The following is a 22,841-nucleotide window of genomic DNA, read 5'->3' as shown; positions in this document are numbered from 1 at the left end:
ATATCTATCAAAATGAAGGGTAGTGAACTATGAGCCATTCAGGGAAAAAAATGCTTGTAAAATAATGTTAAATAGAAAAAAAATGATACAAAGTAGTACATGTACTATGACAAATTCTATGTTAAAAAAAGATAAATACAGAGTTAGGGCTAGAAAGAAATATAGCAGAATATCAAAAGGAACATGTAATAATAACTTTTTCCCTTATCATTCTTTTCTAAAATATGGCAATACTACTTTTATAATGTCAGAAAAAAAGGAAGACAAAATTTAGAATGCCATTCAAGTTCAACTTCCACATGAGAGCTTGATGGCCCTAACTCAGTCCCCCTACTCAAATTCCTTCCTAGTCACTCTTCACATCATACAAGCACAACTTAACTCAAAATAATTTGTTCCATTTTATAGTTTACCTAACAGTGTAAAATACAGTCCTCATTATATAGCACTTTTTAACTCTGTTGAATGCCTACACTACAGTAATAATTCTCTCTGTATGACTTCCTAGTGCTCAGGACGTTGGAGATATGAAAGAAAAAACAATTGTTGGTTAATTAATCAAGAAGGTACATATCTAAGCAAAAGGGGACTGTAATTTTTAAAATACTTGCAGTTATAGATGAAGTTATTCCTTCCTAATGTATAAAAACAAATCCCTCAGTTCTACAAAAGGTGCTACAGATTTATTTCCTTTCAAAAAAGTATATACTATGACCACTTTTTTTTTTGGGGAGGGGGTAAAATGTAGATGAATAAAATCAGATCAAGACAATCTTCCTATGGTATATTATCTCACAAGACAATGATAATTTTGTGTAAAGTCTGCAAATATGAATTAAAAACTGAAATATCAATAAAATGTCATCATGGGTTTGAAGAGAACATAATAAATAAACTAGGATCTGCCAATTTGGTCTCTGTGCAAACTAAATAGGGCTGATAAAGTATTTAGGTTTATATTATAGTTTGCTATACAATGTGATAAGGTAAATAATATTTCAGAGGAAAATATTTAATCAACTTACAAGACGAACTATTTTCAAGCACTACCATATCTTTCATTTGCATAAAATAAATCTTCACTAAATAAAGGATTGCATTGTTAGGATTATTACAACTGTATTAAAGCTGCATTTCTTTCAAGTATCCTACATTTCTGAAAATTCCTTAATTTACATAAAGAAACCTCTAGGTTATCTAAAATAGTGATGCTGAACCCTAACAGGTAGAATAAATTTTGCAAAATTCATCTGACACTGAAAAAAATGTACTAACTTAACTGATTGGACTGCACTATTTCAAGATATTTTTTATTTTTTTGCAAAGCTAAATATAGGTTCTGATCTTGAATACTATATCTCTTAATGCATTCATTAATAAGGTCATATTTGGCCTTAATATTTTGATTTTAGACAAGGACTCTGACATTTTTTCTTCTTAAAATAAATACTCTTCTGATGATCTGTTTTATTATCTCTCATGACCACTAAATTGATGATTTAAAACCTTTAATATGCACCCCCAAGGTAAGTTATATGCTTAATTAATGCTACATTATAAAAGTTTTTCCACTCAAAATTAAACTTAAGTATCGTTCCTTTTTTCCTTCCCTCCTTCATTTCTAACCCAACAAACCAGATCTATTTCTGGGTTTGTTCCTATTTTTTAATTTACTACATATTTATTTGAACATATACTGCTTTAGAATTTAAAGGTCCAAAAAGGAAATGAATTTATTCATAATTAAGTGACTATATAGAAGCTAGCACGTTATTTCTGGACCCACTCAAATATTTATTTCCTTAAGTCAACTTCTGGGTAAAAATCTAGGGCTGGGGTTGTAGTTCAATGGTAGAATGCCTGCCTAGAATGTGAAGGCATTGGGTTTGATTCTCAGCACCACATATAAATACATGTCCATTGACAACTAAAAAAAAAAAATTAAAAAGAAAGATCTCTTAATAAAATTTGTATGTCATACCAAAATGGTGGGTTAGAAATTATTTTATTTTTTTTGCTTTCTTGTTTAGATTAAAAATGTGTGCATATTCTAATTCATTTCTACCTTGAAGGGTGATAATAAAACAAAATTATTTATTCTAAAATTTCATAAAAAAGGAGGAAAATGTGAAGGGGTTTAAGGTCCTATGATGGTTAACACTCTTGAATATATGGTCACATACTTCAAATTTTATTTGAAAGTTCAAAGTTCTAAATCTCAAAGCAAGTCCATCTTAAGATCTTGTTAGGTAACTGGTAGAAATTTCTGTCATGCTCATATTATATCTTCATAGCTGTGGCCCACATCTGGTTAGGCAGGGAAAAAAGAGAAGTTAGAAGGTGTGAAAAGCTTTGAGGAGAAAAGAAGATTTAGAATCCTACTTCATTTCCTATCTGGGTCTACAAGAACTCTCAAGGTCACTTAGGATGTTAAGGGCAACTATGAAAAGATTTTGAGAACTTGTCTTTAAATCCTGAATTAGAACAAGCAAGTTTCCCAAAGATTTAACCCAGGTTTTGGACCCAAATGGCTTTTAAAACTTATCTACAAGGGTAAATCCCTTGGTTTAGTCTAGTTTGAATCAAAAAACTCTATTTGGGCCAAAATTTGAACTTCGAGTAGTATTTATTCAATTTGTCCGTACTACTGATCAATTTGTCTGTTCTATTGTTTGTTAAATGTAAATATTTCTCACTCTCATAAGGATGAAATGTGAAAGCAAGTGAAGTGAAGAATTCTTTCCTTCAAAGTAATTAGGGAGTGTATATAATTAAGTTCTAAAGAATGCTTCAGAATTCATGTTAAATCAAGCTACTAAAGACTTTATTTTATTTTGTAAAAAAAAAATTCAATAAAAATAAAAAGAATTATTTAATTTTTGGGAAAATATTTTGAAATTTCCTTGAATGAATATTTGACTGTAAAACATGTAAGAATAAGAATAAAACCAAAATATTATACTCAAATAACAACAAATAAATTAGACCATATATATATTTTCTTTTTTTGCAATACTGTGAATTAAACTCAGAGACCACACATGCTGGATAAGGGCACTGAGCTATATCCCAGCTCTAAAGCATCATTTAAAAAGCATGAGCCAGTATAGTAGCCCACACTTGTAATGTCAGTGACTTGGGAGGCTGAGGCAGGAAGATTGCAAGTTCAAGCCAGCCTGGACAACTAAGTGAGACCCTATCTCAAAATAAAAAATAAAAAAGGGATGAGGATGTGGCTCAGTGGTAAAGTGCCTCTGGGTAAATTCTCTAGTACCCAAAATAAACCAAAATAATAAAATAAAATGTATGAAAAGAATGCAACAAAAATGAAATCCTTTTTTAAAAACAATATCTTTATTTTATTGATTTATTTTTATGTGGTGCTGAGGATGGAACCCAGTACCTCACAAATGTGAGGCAAGCGCTTTACTGCTGAGCTATAACCTCAGCCCCCCAAAATGAAAATCCTTCTAAGTCTTTGAGACATTGTTTAGATTAAACATTTAGAGATGGAATGAATTTTCTAACACTGTAGTTGAATGAAAATTTAGCAACTTCAGTACAACAAATAGAAAAAGACAACAGACAAGGTATGAAAATAATAAAGAAAATAGGAGATTATGGATCAGGTCACATACAGAGTAGAAAATATTTATAATTTATACTTCAAGATTTACAAAACACTCTTTATCTCCACAGCTTAAATACTAATAGAGAAAATATCAATATGTCACTTAAAATTTGCTATTATGCAATTAAAAAATGTGTCTATGTTTATACCCTGTGCTTAGGAGCAAGTAGGTTGACATCAAGGAAAGAAGTATGCTAATCAATCGCTGAAAGAGAACTGGAGAACTCAGCAGTGGCACCACCAAGGAAGAGGCTGCAATAAAACAAAGCAGGCCATCTGTCAGCACGGAAGACACACACATTGCAAATTTAGAAGTTCTAAATCATCTATTGTCATTTATGGTGCTTAATATTTGTGTGACCTTTATCATGTGGAAATATTTGCCTTACAGATTTCTCTAAGAAACCAGAGGCTTCACATTTTTAATTAGAATTACATTTTATTGTTTTAGCTATATTTTAAATAACTGAGATTTTCTCAATTTATATTCAGAATAAATGTACTACAATGATATTAACTCCTCAATGCCTAATTTGTTATTTTCTAATGAAGTAAAAAATATCACTCAAGATTCAGCAACTCATCTCTTAATTAGGCACTTATATCTCAGTTCAAAACAACTTACTGTCCGGAAACTGACAATCCCTCCTCCTACCAAGTTTCCCACTATAAAGTATGCTTTGACAGCTGTAGTGGGCCACTTGGAAAATTGGAAATAGGAAAGAATGACTTCACTATGCATGAGACTTATAATAAGAGTCCTTTTCCCCATAGGATAGGAAAAGCAACTACTTCAATGGAGACCAGGCAGATGTAAGAGGGTGAGGACAGCAAAATATATACTCTTTCCATCTCTCTTTGGAAAGAAAATGTACATAACTTCCTAATTTCACTCCAGAGTATGGAGATGGGATGAAATGCCTCTGAATCACTCATCAACTGTTTAATTGTAGGGCAAGTTTGTCAACATATAGAAGTTTACCCATGTCAAACAGGGATAACACTAAAAAGTTGTGAGATTTAAATACAATTTCACCCACTAATGCTCTCCAAGTATAGTTCCTGACACATAGTGCTTAGTAACTCTCAGCTGCTATTATCGTTACTAATCAACACCTTATAAGTTAATTTAAATGTAAAGACAATTTCATTCAAAGTCAAATTCCTGAAAGATTTAAATATGCAAGTTATATCTCTAACACCCTCAGATGAATAGTTTCTGAATTTCATAATGTTATTATCTGATACATACTTTAACTGGAGGAAATAACATATCAATATTTCTTATTTTAAAAGTCATTTCAAATGAAACTTATTCTATAAATTGTACTTTGTCCTTGTTTTATTTTTGCCTAAAAGCTAAGGTGCTAGGGGGGATTAAGAGTCCCCATTCTGAGTAACAAAAATTAAACCCAGTTTTATAACTTATCACCCATCTAGAGATTATAGTATATTAGCAAAAATTGCTTATTGTAGCTGGACATGATGTGTGATGTATTCTTTGGAGATGCTGATGACTCACCTATGATAAACATTTTATGTCTCACTTCATTTGGTAGTTACCTAATACCTACCTCTACCAGTCCCGAGGTAGAAATTTCTCACTTAAAATATATGCTTTTATATTGGGAAAATGACAGCAATATGTTGATTCTGCATTTTCTCCCCACCGTTCAAAAAATAACAATAAAGAATAAAGACAACGAATAAAAGTTTATAAGATATTCCAAATAGTGAAAAAGAAGCCTAGAAAATATTATATAATATGTACATATGTTCTACAATGTAAGACAGTATGACAAAATAGAGATCAAGCTTAAGAGGTAAAAGTAATTCAAAGATTATAAGCAGAGATTACAAATAACCCCATCTGAGATTCAAGATGGTAGGCTAGAGGGAGGCTGCATTCCTTGTTGCTCTGTGATCTGGGATTCAAGCAGTGGGAATACTGTTCTCTGTGAGTTATTAGAGGGTCCCCAGCCGCTGAGCCTGTGCAGACCTCCCTCTACTAACTTGCAGCTCCCTGAATCATCTCCATCTTGGGACACTGCAACCGCTGCCCTCCACATGGGAGCCTCCACCTGGGGACATGGGAAAGGGTCTGGAGACAGCTGTCCAATACAGCACTGCATGCCACAGAGCAGCATCTCCAAATACGCAGCCCCATGCCACAGCCTGGCCTATCCTGATGCCCCATCTCTGAAAGTGGTCTCCTCCATCTTGGGATACCTTCATTGCCATCTTGGGTTATCCTTGCTACTGTCATCACCATCTTTAGTTGGGGCACCTCCCATCTTGGGACACTGGCTGAGGCCTAGTAGCAATATCAAGGTGCCTATAGTCCCCCAAATCCTCCCCACACCCAGCCACTAACCTGGCACAGCAATTGCAACTACATGGCTGGCCATAGCTTGCAAAGCCTGGTCCTGATCTGACAGATTCAAAATAGCTCTCCATGACAGATGCTTAGGTCCCAGAGTGCAGCCCATAGGACCTCCAGAGAGAGAGGTTCCTGACTGAGAAGTAGAAAGGGAGGGGGTGAGTGAGACATAGTTTAGAGACTAAATTAAAGATCAGGAATTGTGAGGTCTACAGGCGATATAAGGGGATAAGACCAGGTGCCCACATCACATGAACGGGCCCCAGAGGAGATCCTTGGGATGCAGTCTTCCACTGGGGACCGGAAAGTGCTATACCCCACCTCTAGGAGTTCCACTTCCAAGACCAACCCTTCCACCCTAATAACCTTCACCATGCTGAGATGGAGATACCAGCAAAGAATAGACAACTCCACCTGCCAGATGAGAAGGGAAGCAGGAAGGATATGGGCTCCAATAGAAACAATCCTTTAACTTTCCTTTGAGATTCATGCTACTGAGAACTGGGGTGTCTAAATAGTACATTAAAGTTGTGCTGCATATTCTTCTATCTTTTATTTTTACATTTTCTTTTTCTTAATAATTTTTTTGTTTGTTTTTTGTATTCTCTCTACTTTCGTCCCACTCACCTGTCTCCCTAAAGTCTTTTTCTTTCTCTCTATTCTCCTGCTAGCAGCCAACTTATTTTGATTCTTCTTTCACGCTTCCTAAGATCTAATAACTCTATATTCTCACCTCCTATCTCCATAACAGCTCATGTTACACCTCCCCCTGTGTTCTTTCTGTCCACCATAAGAAACTGTTGACACTTTTGGAAACCTACTGTTTATATTGTGTAGATAATAATCGAATTTACCATTTCTGTCTATTGCGACAAAACTGTAACATCTTAATAGGAGCTATTTGATTTAAGGCTGCATATTGTTGCAATTGGGATCTGTCAATATTGATCTCACCCTTAAAAAAGAGGTATTGGAATCCTCCAGGGACACTCTAAGCCTACAGGGTAAAAACTGTAACACCTCAGATCTGCACTCCTAGAGGACTAGACACATAAACAATATGAAAAAACAAGAGAAGAAAGTGCCCCAAACAAACAAAGATATTACATTATTAGAATCCCTGGCCGGCACAGCAGAAAAAATATCAAAGAAGGAGTATAGGATGTACATAATTAAATGTTCTATGAATTAAAGGGTGATATAAAAGAGTAAACACAGTCAACAAAAGATCATTTTGATAAAGAGCTACATAAGCAAATATGGGACACAAAAGATTAATTCAACAAGGAGACAGAGATTCTGAAACAAACAAAAAACCCCAGAAATCCTTGCAATGAAGGAAACGATAAACCAAATTAAAATTCAATAGAAAGCATCAACAGATTAGATCACTTGGAAAACAGAACCTCAAACAATGAAGACAAAATATATAATCTTGAAAAGAATGTTGACCACATAGTGAAAATGGTAATAAACAATGAGCAGAACATTCAAGAATTATGGGATAGCCTGAAAAGACCAAATTTAAAAATTATTGGGATAGAGGAAGGCATAGAGTTACAAACTAAAGGAATGAACTATCTATTCAACGAAATAATATCAGAAAATCTTCCAAACATGAAAAATGAATTGGAAAATCAAATACAAGAGGCTTATAGGACACCAAATTATAAAATCACAACAGATTTATAATTTATACAGAATAAGGAGAAAAATTTAAAAGTCACAAGAGAAAGGAATCAGATTACATATAGAGGGAAACCAATTAGGATCTCTGCCAATTTCTCAACCCTGAACCTCAAAGCTCAGAGGACCTGGAACAATATATACTAGGCTCTGAAAGAAAATGGATGCCAACCAGAATCATATCCAGCAAAATTAAGCTTTAGATTTGATGATGAAATAAAAACATTCCATTATAAACAAAAGTTAAAAGAACTTACAACTAGAAAGCCTGTATTACAAAACATCCTTGGCAAAACATTCCATGAGGAAGAAATAAAATGATCAAAGTGGGGAACTATACTAAAGGAAAAGCCAATCAAAGGAGAAACCAAGTCCAGTTAAAAACCAAAAACAAACAAAATGACTGAGAATACAAACCATGCCTCAATAATAACTCTGAATGCTAATGGCCTGAACTCATCAATCAAAAGACACAGACTGGCAGATTGGATTATAAAAAAGGGTACCCAATAATATGTTGCTTTCAAGAGACTCATCTCATAGGAAAAGAATCCACAGACTGAAGGTGGAAGGTTGGGAAAAAGCACACCACTTAACATGGATTGCATAAACAAGAATAGGCTTCTATCCTCATATCAGATAAAATAGACTTTAAGCCAGTTAGTCAAAAGGGATAAAGATACTTTAAGCCAGTTAGTCAAAAGGGATAAAGATCTATGAGTGAGGTGCCTTATATATTAAAAATGTCAATGTCACAAAGCCAAAGGAAGGAAAATGCCATAAAGGTCATTACGAGGCAGCTGAAAAAATAAGAATGACAGGATAGAAAAAAAATTTAATCTATAAAACACTTAAAATTTTTATACACACAGATAAAGGAAAAGCACAAGAAATGAGTGATAGCTTTCTATAATTCTTGTAATGTTCTGTTTTCTTGGTCTTTTTATAGATTTAAAATGAGATATAATGATATATGGATAAAGTCTAGGATTTTAATTTTGTTTTGTCTTCTTCCTTGTGATTTATTCCTAGGTAGATAAGAAAACTAAGGAACTGAATAAGGCTATACTATAAGGATATGAGGTTATGCAGCAAGCAGGAGGTGGGCAGCTGCTTAAGAACACCTGATCTCCAATTATTATTTGCCATGTGCTATTTATCTGCTGATATGTGTCCTATAGGACTGAATATTTGTGAAGTTACATGATATAAGAGAAAGACTTCTCTTTAATATTATAATTCCTATTGACAATTTTGGGGTTTTCTGTGTATTTCAAAACATGTCACATGAGAGATCATTATATAAATATTCTCCTCACTAGAATATTAGCTCCTCTGTTCCTACAAATATAAGCTCCAACAAAGCAGAAATTTGGTCAATCTTTATACATCTTAGGGACCAGAACAGTGCCAGAATACAGTACATTCTGAGCACGATGTTTTTAATATGAAAGAGCAGTCCTTTATATTGCTTATGCAGAATAAACGCAAATATTAATCAAGATTATTTAAAAGTAAAGGTAACCTGTAGAATGCTCTTAATGAAATTTTACATAAGTATTATGTATACTTAAATATAGATAAATAGGTAGATAGCTATTATTGTACAATAATAACTTTCATTTGAATACTAACCAAGGTATCTAAAAAAATGAGCAAAACAAAAATTTAGGAGGAATCATGTCTGATTCCTATTGTTACATTTTTAAGCCTCTGTTGGACTTTAAAAACAATCCAAGGAGATGTGAGGAGTGCCACCTGCCTATATTCCCAGTGACCTGGGGACTGAGACAAGAGGATCACAAGTTCAAGGCAGCTTAGCAACTTAGTGAGGCCCTAAGCAACTCAGTGAGACCCTGTCTCAAAATAAAAAAATAAAAGGGGATTGGATGTAGCTCAGTAATAAGGTGTCTGTTGGTTAAATCCCTAGTACAACAAAACAAAACAATAAAAACAATCCAAGGAAAAACACTGGTATCTCTTAATCTTCTTTTCAATGTAAAGTCCCAAAGATCTTTTCCTTTTTAAAGGATAGACAATAGAAATCATTTTTTTAAAGTTAAATTGTATGCCAAATCATTCACAGACATAACAATATGTCTTTTTTTTTAAAAATTTCCTCTCCCTCTCTCTCTCTCTCCTTTAGAGAGAGAGAGAGAAAGAGACACGAAAGAGGAGAGAGAGAGAATTATTTTTAATATTTATTTTTCAGTTTTCGGTGGACACAACATCTTAATTTTTATGTGGTGCTGAGGATCGAACCCAGCGCCCCACGCATGTCAGGAGAGCGCGTTATGGCTTGAGCCACATCCCCAGCCCACAAAATGTCTTTTTTCAGTGAAAAACCTGGACTTAAGAGCTTGTTCTTGTCTTATAGTTGGAAGGGAAAGTGTACATCCTTAAATTACCGATTTGCTTCATACATACATTCCAATGTTCTTACATAAGAGCGCTAGAGAAATATGCTTTAAAACATTTAACTGGCTTTGTAAAATGTTTAATATGTTGGAAGGTTATCAATCTGTTATTTTCACGAAGGAAACACATAAAATTTAACTGTTTCCTGGTTTCTATATAAGAACTTAGAATTTATGAATTGACATGAAAATTAAACACAAAATCCCCTTCAAGAAACTCTCTTCTCTTCTGGAATGACTCAGTAGATTTTATCAAATGTTAATAATAAACAATCTTACTATTAGGTCTTAAATATTCTATCAAGTAATTCTTACTAACACATGGGTTCATAAGAGTTCCATCTTTCTTTGTCAAATTCCAGAAAGAAACAAAAGTAATAGCTGGTTATTATTATTATTTTCCTGCAACAAAATTGTTTCTTTAAATAACAATAATATGGACATAAATGGATCATTTTTGAGATAAGGGACTTGATGTAAAGTTATCTCATTTGGTTTGAGTGGCTGCTTACCCAATATTGCCCAGCTCACAACCTGATTCATAAGAGGCAGTCCTTGTTTCTTGAGTAGACTATTGTGGGTACTATACACAACATACATGGAAAGCACTGTGCTCAGCATCTGAAAACACAAACAAAACAGGTCAATAAAAGAGAAGGTAGTGAAAGTCTATCTACCAGGAAAAAAAAAAATGCTTAGGAAAGTGCTGAGAACAACTGGAACTGGCCAAAATACTACTAATGTTGGACAAGGTATTGAAATTGGATGAGGGCACCTTCTTGTGGCCAAGGCTAAGCATTAGCATTCCTATATTAAACAAAGGTCCTCCTTAGTAAGTATGACATGAAACACTTTACATATTCAAGAGCATTTTTTACATATATCATTACAATTTCTATTTGGAAGTATTTGTTATAAATGCTTCTTAAAAAGTATGGAAACAAAGATGGTGATAGTGCCTTCTCCTTCTGGACCTCTCCTATAGTACTACTGATTTATTCAGTCAACTGTGGTCTGAATATTGATGACAGAGGGAATATACAAAGTATAAATACTCTTCAGAGAATATTTATAAATTAGTATAGAAGTGGAAAAACTATAACTCATAGGCTGGTGTCCTATTTTTATAAATACTGTTTTGGTGGAACATAATTACTCCCATTCATTCACCTGTTGCTTTTCTTTGCATTAAAATAGAAGAGTTGAACATCTGTTAAGACTCCATATTACCCATCAATCTAAAAATATTTACTATCTGGTTCTTTAGAAAAATGTTTGCTGAACCTGAACTAGTAGCTTAATTGACATCTAAGAAATGAGCTAAATTTTGGCTATGAACAAACTAAATTATCTTATTAGAGTTTGGATTAACGGTCTCACTACCAATGTTTCCTAGAGAAACATTTAATTTACTCTCATATTTTCAGTGTTAAGAAGCAAAACAGAAAACAATGCTGTTGTTAAAGCTATAACATAGTCCTACAATCCTTTTAACCGGAAGATACATTTTGGGGTATCGGGACAGTGCTGGAGATTAAACTCAGGGCCTCATCATGTAAGCCAGGTAAGTGCTCTATCTCTGACCTACAGTCCAGTTTTCTTTTCTTTCTTTTTTTTTTTTTTTTTTTAATTTTTGAGACAGGGTCTTTTAAAGTTGCCGAGGCTGGGCTCAAACTTGGAATCTTCCTCCTGCCTTAGCCTCTTGAACAATTAGTACTACAGGCATACACCACTGTACTTGGCTTCTAAGACACATTCTAATTTCAGAGATGTTAAAATGGGATAAAAATGTGTCTTGGAGTCAATAAAGTATGGCAGGCAGTACAGGAATTAATGCAAGCTAATAAAATGAATGCAAAAAGGAACACTGTAATGGAGTTACCTAACATTTGGGTCTTTCTAACAAAGCATATAACAATTTTAGCAAGACATTCATTCTTTGCTCCTTTAGAATAATAGTCAGAAACATTCATTTCTGTCAAAGTTCTGGTGAAATGATAGGTGAATGCTATCAAAGCTACTCTGGCTTTGGTGTAAAGCCAGCAAGTACACCATTTCAAATGAAACATGTTTCAATGGCTTGACAGGATCTTTTCTTTTCTTTTCTTTTTTTTTTTTTTTGGTGCTGGGGATTGAACCCAGGGCCTTGTGTATGCAAGGCAAACAATCTACCAACTGAGCTATGTCCCCAGACCTTGTCAGGATCTTTGACAAAGCATTTCTTCTCTTTATATAAGCTCTCTAAGAATGCATTTAACTTATCATCTTTTATGTGGCATATTTTTATTTTTGACTGTTTTTGGAAATATTTTCTATTATTCCAACTCTGTTCTGAGGAAATTTGAAAAGACTTATGAGTTTTGTTTCTTGTCACTGTTCTAGATGTGGTTATTTATTCACTTAAAAAGAAAAAAAGTAGTTTTAATCTTGATTTCCAACAACCAAAAAGATAAAACTTTATAAAATATTACATTATATAATCTCTAAAATTCTCACAGCCCTATTAGATATTATGTCTACTTACAGGTTAAAAACAAACTAAAGTCAAAGTTCTGAAAATTATACATGTAGAATACAGTGCAACTGGGAATTGACTCAATTTTGAAACATGGAGTTTAAAGTTCTTTTCACTACACTAAGGCCACCAACCAAGATGAAGTTTATATTCTCCTAGGGTATCATCTGAGGTCTTAACCTAAGGCTTTTCTTCATATAAATATACTACAGGTTGCTTTCACTTCAAAGAATCTTGTCTCAAATGAGGACAAAAGAGAAATTCGGTCCAGAGGAAGCTCTTCTCAGCTCACGTTTTAGTCAGTACAGATACCTTTTAAATCACTACAAATTCTCTGCTCTCTCTGTATCTTTCAGTTGCCTCTTGTTGACCTTTTTGCAATTTCATACCTTTGGGAGAACCTATTTCTATCTTAGAAATCTTTCTTCTTAGCTGGAGGATACTGAATGACATAAACATCATAGCACATTAAGAACATAAATAAATATGACTGTAAGACATATTTTGCTATATCATTGGTATAACACATAGTATTGAAAATCTGCAACTCACCTGTAATAGATGTACCAATAACTCTTCCTTGATAAAACTAGTTTTTCTTTTGATTAGAGATGTTATAACAAACAGGGATAGTAGAAGAACCAGCAAGCCTGCACTCATTCTGTTTCAAAATACAATTCACAATTTAAATTTTCTTAAGACATTTCCTGAATACATCATATGATAACATGATGCATTTTATTCTAATATAGAATTTTTCAATCATCTGATTTAATCAAGAAGAAGCAACAAAATGGACACAGAAGTTTAACAGGAAATATTTAAAATGTTAGTATAAAATATTTTAAGGATATATTTATTATTTCCACAATTTTTAGTAGCTTTACCTGATTTTTTAAATTCAACTTAAAAATTATTTTACATATACCAACTACTATAATTCTTAGCCTGAATTGAACAAATTTAAAGTAAACAATATAAAGATAGCTAAATAAATATAATATTTGTATCTATAATATACATTTTTCAACTATGAGCACTTACTTATTCACATAAAAATATCACATTTAAAATCTAAATTATTTCTAGCAGGGACAAACAGTTCCTTTCTAGCATTGACCCTGGTGCTTTCCTCAGTTGCCCTGACTAAAGGAAGAGTAGGACAGTGGTCACAAAGGTGGCATGCAGGTGAGTAAATTATTATACATTCTTTTTAAAAAAATATTTCAGTTGTAGATGGACACAATATCTTTATTTATTTATTTTATGTGGTGCTGAGAATTGAACATAGGGCCTCACACAGGCAAGGCAAATGTTCTACCACTGAGCTACAACCCCAGTAACAGATTATACCTTTCATGACTAATAATTTGATATTAATATTTTAATGTCTAGTTTGCTTATTTATTATTTTTATGTGGTGCTGAGGATCAAACCCAATGTCTCACATGTATGAGGCAAGCGCTTTGCTACTGAGCCACAACCCCTAATGCCTAGTTTGTTCATATGATTTTAAACTCATAATCAAGATTGGGTTCAAATTTCATAGTATTGACTGAGGGGAAAAAACTGTATTGAAAAGAAAAGAAGATACTGTTCATACACCAAAGAGAGATCTGGCTTTCGACCTACAACAGGCATCAGTGGGAACACTGCCAGGAGCAAAGAGAAGAAAGTCCAACTCAAGGAGGTGACCTAAAATCAAGGAAAAAAAAAAGTCATCTTTAGACAAATATTGTTTATCTTCAGACAAATATAGTGAAACCTGCTTTTAGTGTTTCAGGCTACCCAACTGTGAAACTAAAAAGAAAATGCAAAGCCTTAGAGCCATTTGCTTTATTTTTTATTTTAAATATCTTTTTTAGTTGTAGGTAGACGTAATACCTTTATTTTATTTATTTACTTATTTTTATGTAGTGCTGAGGGTCAAATCCAGTACCTCATGCGTACCAAGCAAGTGCTCTATCACTGAGCTACAACCCCAGCCCCCAGCCATTACTTTAAAAAGTAACAGAATAACTGTTGGTGAAGGACCTGATCCATAGCGGGTGCTGAATTCAGTACAATATGAGCATTATCTCACACAACAAGTAAATGAAACAGGATTTAAGCTTGGGCCTGATATTTTAAAACAAGTGTTTTCTTAATGTTATACCATATATTGATAATGGCATGTATAAGAAAACTACTACTACTACTGCTGCTGCAGCGGCTGCTGCTGCTGCTGCTACTAATATTACTAAATTTTAATTGAGTCTAGAAGAGAAGTAAGTATAAATACTATTATAATTAATTAAGACAAAACTGATCAATAATTTCATTAATTAGAGATTTTTGTAAATTCTCCAAGGTAGAAAGAAGATATGTTTATCCTCTGTCAAAAGTATCAAAGTGGAAACATAAGAGTGTTCTTTGTAGAAATACACTATAATTCTCTACCTAGCTAAAGGAAGAGTATATAATGAATATATATTTCTCTGGTGAAAAATTGAGTGGTTCAGGCCCAAGAGGGAGGTGATTTCTCAAGACTCACTTTCAGAGTACAGTCCACTAAGCCACTGCCCTGTTCTGAGTAGCTTTCTCCATCATTTAGATATTTAAAGCTGAAGGAATCCAGGAAATGCTTCACAGAAGGGCAAACCAGTTCTGCTTCTTCAGCATTTCAATTACCACATAATTGGGTCATTCTGATATGCAAGTCTAAGTGAATCACTGAAACCTAAAGCCAACATGAGGCCTCCTGTCAAAAGGACCAGACTCTTTAAGGACACATGCTACCTTTTGGTTTAAAAACAAACAATTCCTTGAGTTAAATACATATAATCTGTTCTATGTCAAAATGGGTACTTATACCTTTGCTCGAGTCCACAGCTGAGTGAGAAATGGCCAGCCCGCAAATATAACAAGTCCAGCTGTAAGCATATAACGGTAGAAAAAACTGAGAACCTGGTAATGCATTCCAAAAAGAATGGAAAATGAGGTCATTGAATCATTGAATACCGGTTACATACATATGAAAGAAATCTGAAAATGTAATCTGGTAAATTACTTACTAATACTTCAATTCCCAAGGTACAGATTAACAGGTGCCCAACAAAATGGCTCAGAGGAAAGGTCAATAGTGATGCAACAAGGTCTTGAATAACTTGAAATCTGTTTTAAGAGATTATTTATGAAGAATATTTATACTCTGCATTGAACTAAAAAAGTCAAATAACAAAAAATTAAAAAAAAAAAACTTTGCACAAATCTAAAAATCAGGAAATTTCCCACTCATAGATTATTTTAAATGTAAGATAAATTCCAACAGATATATTTCAATGGCTTTGGCTCATACAATTTGGGTGGAGGGCAATCCACAAGTATTTTAGAAAAAATGTAATTTTTGAATTAATTTGAAATGATCACAAAAGTTTGCCTGGTTTCTTTTTTTTAATTCTTTTTTTAAACATTTTTAAAAATTGTTGTTGAACCTTTACTTTATTTATTAATTTACATATATGTGGTGCTGAGAATCAAACCCAGTGCCTTAAACATGCAAGGCAAGTACTCTACCACTGAGCAACAATCCCAGCCCAGTTTGCCTGGTTTCTATAAACATTAATGACAATAAATGAGCCTTATCTTATTTAAGTTTAAACACAGGTACATATAATTACAGATATAATACCAGAAGTAAAATATAATGAACCCACACCTAGGCAATCTTATATTAAAATCTCAATCATCTTCATGAAATAAAGGTAGGTTTTTCCTCACCTAGATAAGGGAAAATCCCAATTGCACTTTATGGTTGAGCTAAATAACCTTTTCCAAACTCAATTTAAGATGTCATTAATTGTACAATAATTGTATTTTGGAATTTATAACCATAAAAAATGTATTACATACTCAATAACTTTTATATTTTATTGCTGGCAAGAAAAACTTTTAACATTTGTAGTACATTAAGTGGGTAATTATAAAAGGTCAGTATCATTTACTTTATGACCTTTTTCTGATTAAAAACAATGGCTGCAGAATATTATCAAACTATTGATAGGAAAGGAAAGGAAATACCAGTACATGTAGGAAAGGAAAGCTAATACCACTCAAAAGATTATTTTTTGTTTCCAATAGTGAATAAGTACAGAGTAGAAAGAGATTATTCTATATAATCAATTTGAAGATTATTTTCTAGGAGGAAAATGAATTTTTATGTTTCATTTTCCATATAATCTATCAAAAATATAAAGATGGAATATAAAATACTTTCAAAATCATACCTTCCATTAAAATTGAAACATACATGTTATCTTCATCATTAGGAAATTTATAGGAAAAAAATGTAAAACTCTTGTAAAACATGTTTTCAAAATGTGTTATCTTCATTTAATAATTCAGAGGCATTCTATAGCAGAATAGAATTTTCTTCTTTTTGTTTTTTTTGGTACCAGGGATTGAACCCACAGGTGCTTAACCACAGAGCCACATCCCTAGCCCTTTTTTGTATTATTTTCAATAGTGAATAAGTACAGAGTAAAAAGAGATTATAATGAATTATACATGGTCTTGCTGAGTTGCTTAGGGCCTTGGTAAGTTACTAAGGCTGGCTTTGAACACGCAATTCCCCTATAGGTGTGCCACTGTGCCTGGTAGAATAAAATTTTCCACAAGGATAAAAAAACTTTCAAAAATTAAAAAATCAGGGAAAAAGACATTAGAAAAAAATCTGAACTAAATAAGCATATCCAACAACCCTATCCTTTCAAATGGAGAAGTAACAGTATGTTCTTTGGTCAATGTCTTTATGCCTATGTTTAAAAATAGTTACTAACGTAAACATTTTAATACTATTTTTATTTTTATATTTAAAAACTAAAACACTTTTAATACTTCATGTTTTTAAATAATGGAAGAGCTATCAAAGCTAGTCATCAAAAATTAGAATAGTCAGCCCTTGTGGTATACACTGTAATTCCAGCTACTTATGAGGCTGAAGCAAGAGGATCACAAGTTCGAGGCTAGCCTAAGCAACTAAGGGAGGTTCTGTTTCAAAATAAAAGAAATAAAAAGAGTTGGGATGTAGCTCAGTGGTAAAACAACACTTGGTTCAATTCTTAGTACTACAAAAGAAAAAAATTAGAATAAAAATATGCATAGTGTTATGATGTACAGGTAAGGCAATCTTGAGGATATCCTTATTTTAGGTTCTCACCCCCTGGTCAGCTTTAAGGGTGTAGTTTTCTGAGAGGATATTCTGATAAGCAAGACTAAGTTTAAGATCCACTTTGCTTATGTAAATATAGAAATCCACAAGATCTGCAACATGATTCTGGCTGTCTTTGAACATGAACCAGCTTCGTTTTAGTGGTTTTACTTAAAAGTGCTTAAAACTCACCTTACATCCTTCCTTTTGAAGCTTTCTAGAATGGTGACAATCCATTTTAAGTCCAACTTGTAAGGAAGTACTATAAAGTACTTAAAGTACTGACAGCACATGTGAATGATAAGGACTCATCTGTCAGTATACCTTACTGTAATAGACTTAACTACAAAGTTTCACTTATCTAGGCTGAAAGGATGAGCAGGAAAGGAGGGGCAGAAATTTATAGGAAAAAAAATGTAAATTTCTTTGTAAAACATGAAGATATTCTGGACTCTGAGATGGTGAAACATGTTCAAATATGTTATTTTATGCCCAGTACAATCAATATTAATTATGTTACTTTTATTCCACAATTTTTCTTATAAAAGATACACGAAAAAGGAAATAGGGTAACTGCTACCTCAGTGTAATAAAGATGAAGTCAAAAGGGAAAGGTAAAATAAAAAGAATGTTTATATGCAACATTTACATAGTTATAAATAAAGTGAGAGAGTTTAGAGATTTGAGAATATTATAAATATCTTTGATGATGTACGCCTCAGAAATCCAATGCATTTTAAATGTAGATTTAGCTGTCAATGAAGTGAAAAACAAGGCAGCAAGATAGTTACTTACTCTTTTAGAACTGCATACCATATTGGCACTGGCAACAAACAATATACATAGTAAGTCCAGGGACAGGCTTGAATCAGCAGGAAGAATGTTACTAAAATGCCAATAGCTACAAAACTACATGGCAGGAGATGGCTTGCTTTCTGAAAATCAAACATAATATTGAAACACTTCCAACAACCTATGCTAATTGATAGGCTTTTAAGAGATTTTATAAAATGAAGAAAACATTTTACTGTCTTTCAATAGTTCTGCAATTAGATGATAAATAAAAGAGCTACATTAAAAAACAAAAAGAAAACAATCTGTCATTTGAGGAACATATTATAGAAGAAAAAACTGGATATTGTGGGATTGTTACAGTTAGACAATTCTGAAGTCACAAGTGATCATGGTCCTAAAGTCTGTTTATAATAATAACTTGTTCAAAACTTAATGTATTCTCTCAATTTTATAAATGTTTACAGGATTTTCTAGATAACTCACAAAAGCCTATTTAATCCATAATACATTATAAGACTTAATGTTCATTTAGAACAATGTTTCTATTTATTCAAACTACAATTTGACATGCTACCCAGGCTACTCCACTGCCCAACTACCACAGGTCCTTTCAGTCATATCTACTCTTCCCAACAACCTGCCAAACAAGGGAGTTCCTTCAAAGTATGTCACCATTGATAATCTCCATGGGTCAGTCAGGCCAATGGATGCTCTGGGCCAGTTACATCAATAAGTATAATAAAGACTTTCAGAAGAGTTAAACACAGCTGGAGAGAAGAAGGGGTGGAAAGGAAACATGGTACTCCTCTGCTTCCATTTCATGGTTTTTCTGTTTTGCTTTTTTAGCCAAAGCTAAATGAGGCAACAATAAACAACTACTTTCTGAAAGTAGGGAATTTCAAGTAGGAAAAGGAAGAGATTCTTTTCCTTTTTATAGTTCTTCCCTGCTGCACAAAATGTTATCAAAAACAAGTAAGAATTAAGCATAAACTAGGACATAGTTGTAAAATGGGGGGGGGGGCTAACCCACAATATTGTAACTAAGAGTTTGGAGCTGGGTAGATCAGATTTCATACCCTAGCTCCCATACTTTCTCACAGTGGGAATCATAAGTATTAAAGATTTCTGAGACTTAGTTTTATCCCATCTATAAAATGGGAATAATTTCATACCTACTTAGCAATGCTTATAATGCTTACATGAGATTATATAAAGAGCTTAACAAAATGCCTAGAATATTACTACTGCTTAGTAAATGATGGCTACTGTTATTACTTTTATTTTTATTCTCTTTCCTCTCCTTCTTCTCTTTAGCATTAGTCCCAGGTCATTATAAAAATCTGTTAGTGATAGCACTGGAAAGAGAGAAGTGAGCGACAGTAATGGTCCAAGGGAAAGGAAAGCAAGAGCAGTCATGGGATGAAATAAGAATATTTGGTTATAAAGCAAAAGACATCTGAACTAGCAAGGGATAAGGAGAAGGTAAGCATATATCAAAATTAAATACAGAACTTAATTAAGGAGACGTAGAAAATTACATTTCAAGGAAAAAAGATTACTCACTGCATTTGCCTATAGTAGTAAATAAATCAGAAATGACTCTAGGATCTGGGGAACACTGTCTTGTAGAAGTGACATAAGCTTTAGAGTCACACCTAAATTTAATTCTGATGCTACCATTCTATTTGCTTGTCAATTTGACTAAACCATTTAGCTTGTCTGAAACTGTTCCCTCATCAAACAATGGATGATAATATCTGTTGCAAAGTCATCTCTCATTTTGCTACAGGTGCTCTATACACTTAAAAGTTCTTCCAACAGACCATTCTAGCTTACCTCTCTCCGGGCACAGGCTGAGAACATCCTTTTTCTTGTTGGGTTATTCCACCCACTCTTTAAGATTCTTCTTTGGCAATCACCTCTTCTGCAAAGCTTCCCTACACCCCATTCTAATCTGAACACAGCTGCAACTATCTGACATTCTAACTGCTTTCCACACTTCCCTTCAGCTAATGCTATACACTATGATATATTATTCCTCCTATGAAACTGTTGAGGTTGTATCACTTCTCAACACTGTATACTCTACACTAAAGGGAAATAAAAATATTTTTGCATACAGAACCAAAGGATTCAAAATACTTGAAATGATCTCAACTGTAATGGTCAGTTTTATGTGTCCACTTGACTGGCTATCATCTCCAATTATTCGAACACTATCCTAGCTGTTACTGTAAAAAGTATCTTGAAGCCATGGTTAAAATTCATAATCAATTGACTTCAAGTATTCCAGATTTAGTCTACATAAATGGGTGGGTCTGATTCAATCAGCTGAAAGACTTTAAGGGTAGAATTGAAGCTTCCCTAAAATACAAATTTCATCCACTGGTTGCAGCTTTAGTTGCTGTCTGCTTGTCCAGCCTGCCTTCCTGATAGCCTGACCTATGGATTAAGGACTTAGTTACCAATCCCCACAATTGAAAAGCCACCTCCTACACTAAATGCTTAATATATATCTCCTACTGATCTCCAAATTTTCCACTTAAGTGAAAATGTTATAGTTCAGCATTTAAAGCCTTTCACTTCCTTGGCCTGTACTGTCAGTATATCTCTTTTATCAGTCACTTGAACAAACCTACTACATTTCACCCAAATTTATTTTGAAGTTACTATAGCGTTGAAACAATGAGAATTTAAGTGTTAGAAAATATGAGTTTTGTCATTTAGAACACTCAGGACAGTCTTGGGTAGTAGGGCTCAATAAAATTACTTACCATCCCCAGCATAATAGTCCATTTTCCCAGCTTTGCCTATTTTCATCATTGAATTTGCTTTAATTCTCATCCTCTCCCTACAGTCTATTAAACTTTTACCAAGACTTACTTCTTCCTTGCTATCATCACCTTAGTTAAGTGAGTTCGCCTTTATTTAAAATGATAGTCTCAATAGGAAAGACAGTAGAATGAATTGGACATAACTTTCTTATGTTCACATATGAATATATGACCAGTAAAACTCTACATCACGTACAACCACAAGAATGGGATTCTAATTAGAATAAGTTATACTCCATGTATGTATATCAAAATATACTCCTCCTCTGTCATGGATATCTAAAAAGAACAAATTAAGAAATGACAGTCTTTATAACATCTCACTTAACTTATATTAAGGTTGTTTTTTGTAATGGAGTATAGTGTACCAATATCTGGTAAGTTGGTTATGTGTGCACATTTCTTACCTACTTTACTTAATTCTAAGATCCTTAATGTCAAAATCTGAACTATGTATCTCTTTGCATAGTCCACATATTATCCAGCATTGTACTATACACTCAATGAATATTGGATACATTCTCCAGATGAATAAACAACTATCAGGTATAAATCTTGCTGACACATCAATGTAAAAACATCATTTCCTTTCCCAAGGACCTGAATATCAGGATAAAGATAAAAAGCAATATTTGGCACAAAACTGTGTGGGATTAAAATCTTAGTTCTTCACATTATAGCTGAGTGGTCTTTAGCAATACTATTCACTTAGTTACCCTCAGCTTCAGGTTCTTCTTTTGTAAATAGAAATTATAATGTTTACCTCAGCACTGTTATGAGTCTTGGTTAGCAGAATATATTTAAAGTACCCAGTAGACTGCCTAGATATACCCATTACTAAAACACAGTAATTTCTGTGTTTTTTCCTACCATGCACAGGAAATTATTCCTATTTTACTCAACATCACATATATTCAAATAATTAAAATTACTTTCGGGAAATTATATAAGATACACAAGCATTGTGACAAATTGAAATAAACACTAATGTTCTGCCCTCCATTACAGAAAAATAAAATGTAAAATTAGAAAAGTTATCATTGGAAATGTTTGCAGACTACTATTATCAAAAATATAACATGAAAATATATTACTCTTTAGAGGATTTGGGCACTGTAATTATTATTAGAATGAAGAAAAGGAAATATAAGTGGCATATTTTCACTGGTAAATCCTGATTAGCAATTTATTTTAAATAAGAGAAGTATTTCAATGCAGTAAAACTATACATGTACTATTATATTTTCTGTGTTAAAGAGGTTTTTAAAATGCTTTTCATTGAAATTACAGTAAACTAGGGTACATTCTTAAAATAAACAGAAAGTTCTATTAGAATTTGGTATTTTGAGTAATTTCAGAAAGTTGAAGGAGAAATAAATTACAGAAAAATATACA

The 22,841-nt window shown here is 33.2% G+C and overlaps 1 protein-coding gene across 1 annotated transcript in view; it reads right to left on the bottom strand.

Moving 5' to 3' along the window:
• Pign (phosphatidylinositol glycan anchor biosynthesis class N) overlaps window positions 1-22,841 on the bottom strand; it is a 117,694-nt gene that overhangs the window by 34,988 nt on the left and 59,865 nt on the right. Inside the window, exons 16-22 of the mRNA XM_026404637.2 lie at window positions 18,613-18,752; window positions 15,683-15,782; window positions 15,483-15,575; window positions 14,233-14,324; window positions 13,182-13,290; window positions 10,627-10,735; window positions 3,781-3,883 (exon numbers count right to left, since the gene is read on the bottom strand). Of these exons, the coding sequence (XP_026260422.2) occupies window positions 3,781-3,883; window positions 10,627-10,735; window positions 13,182-13,290; window positions 14,233-14,324; window positions 15,483-15,575; window positions 15,683-15,782; window positions 18,613-18,752 (746 nt within the window). The remainder of the gene's footprint in view (window positions 1-3,780; window positions 3,884-10,626; window positions 10,736-13,181; window positions 13,291-14,232; window positions 14,325-15,482; window positions 15,576-15,682; window positions 15,783-18,612; window positions 18,753-22,841) is intronic.

This window comes from Urocitellus parryii, chromosome 13, assembly GCF_045843805.1.
Source record: "Urocitellus parryii isolate mUroPar1 chromosome 13, mUroPar1.hap1, whole genome shotgun sequence".
Lineage (NCBI taxonomy): Eukaryota > Metazoa > Chordata > Mammalia > Rodentia > Sciuridae > Urocitellus > Urocitellus parryii.
Note: the sequence above shows the minus strand (reverse complement) of the source record. Positions and strands in the feature narration are given on the sequence as shown.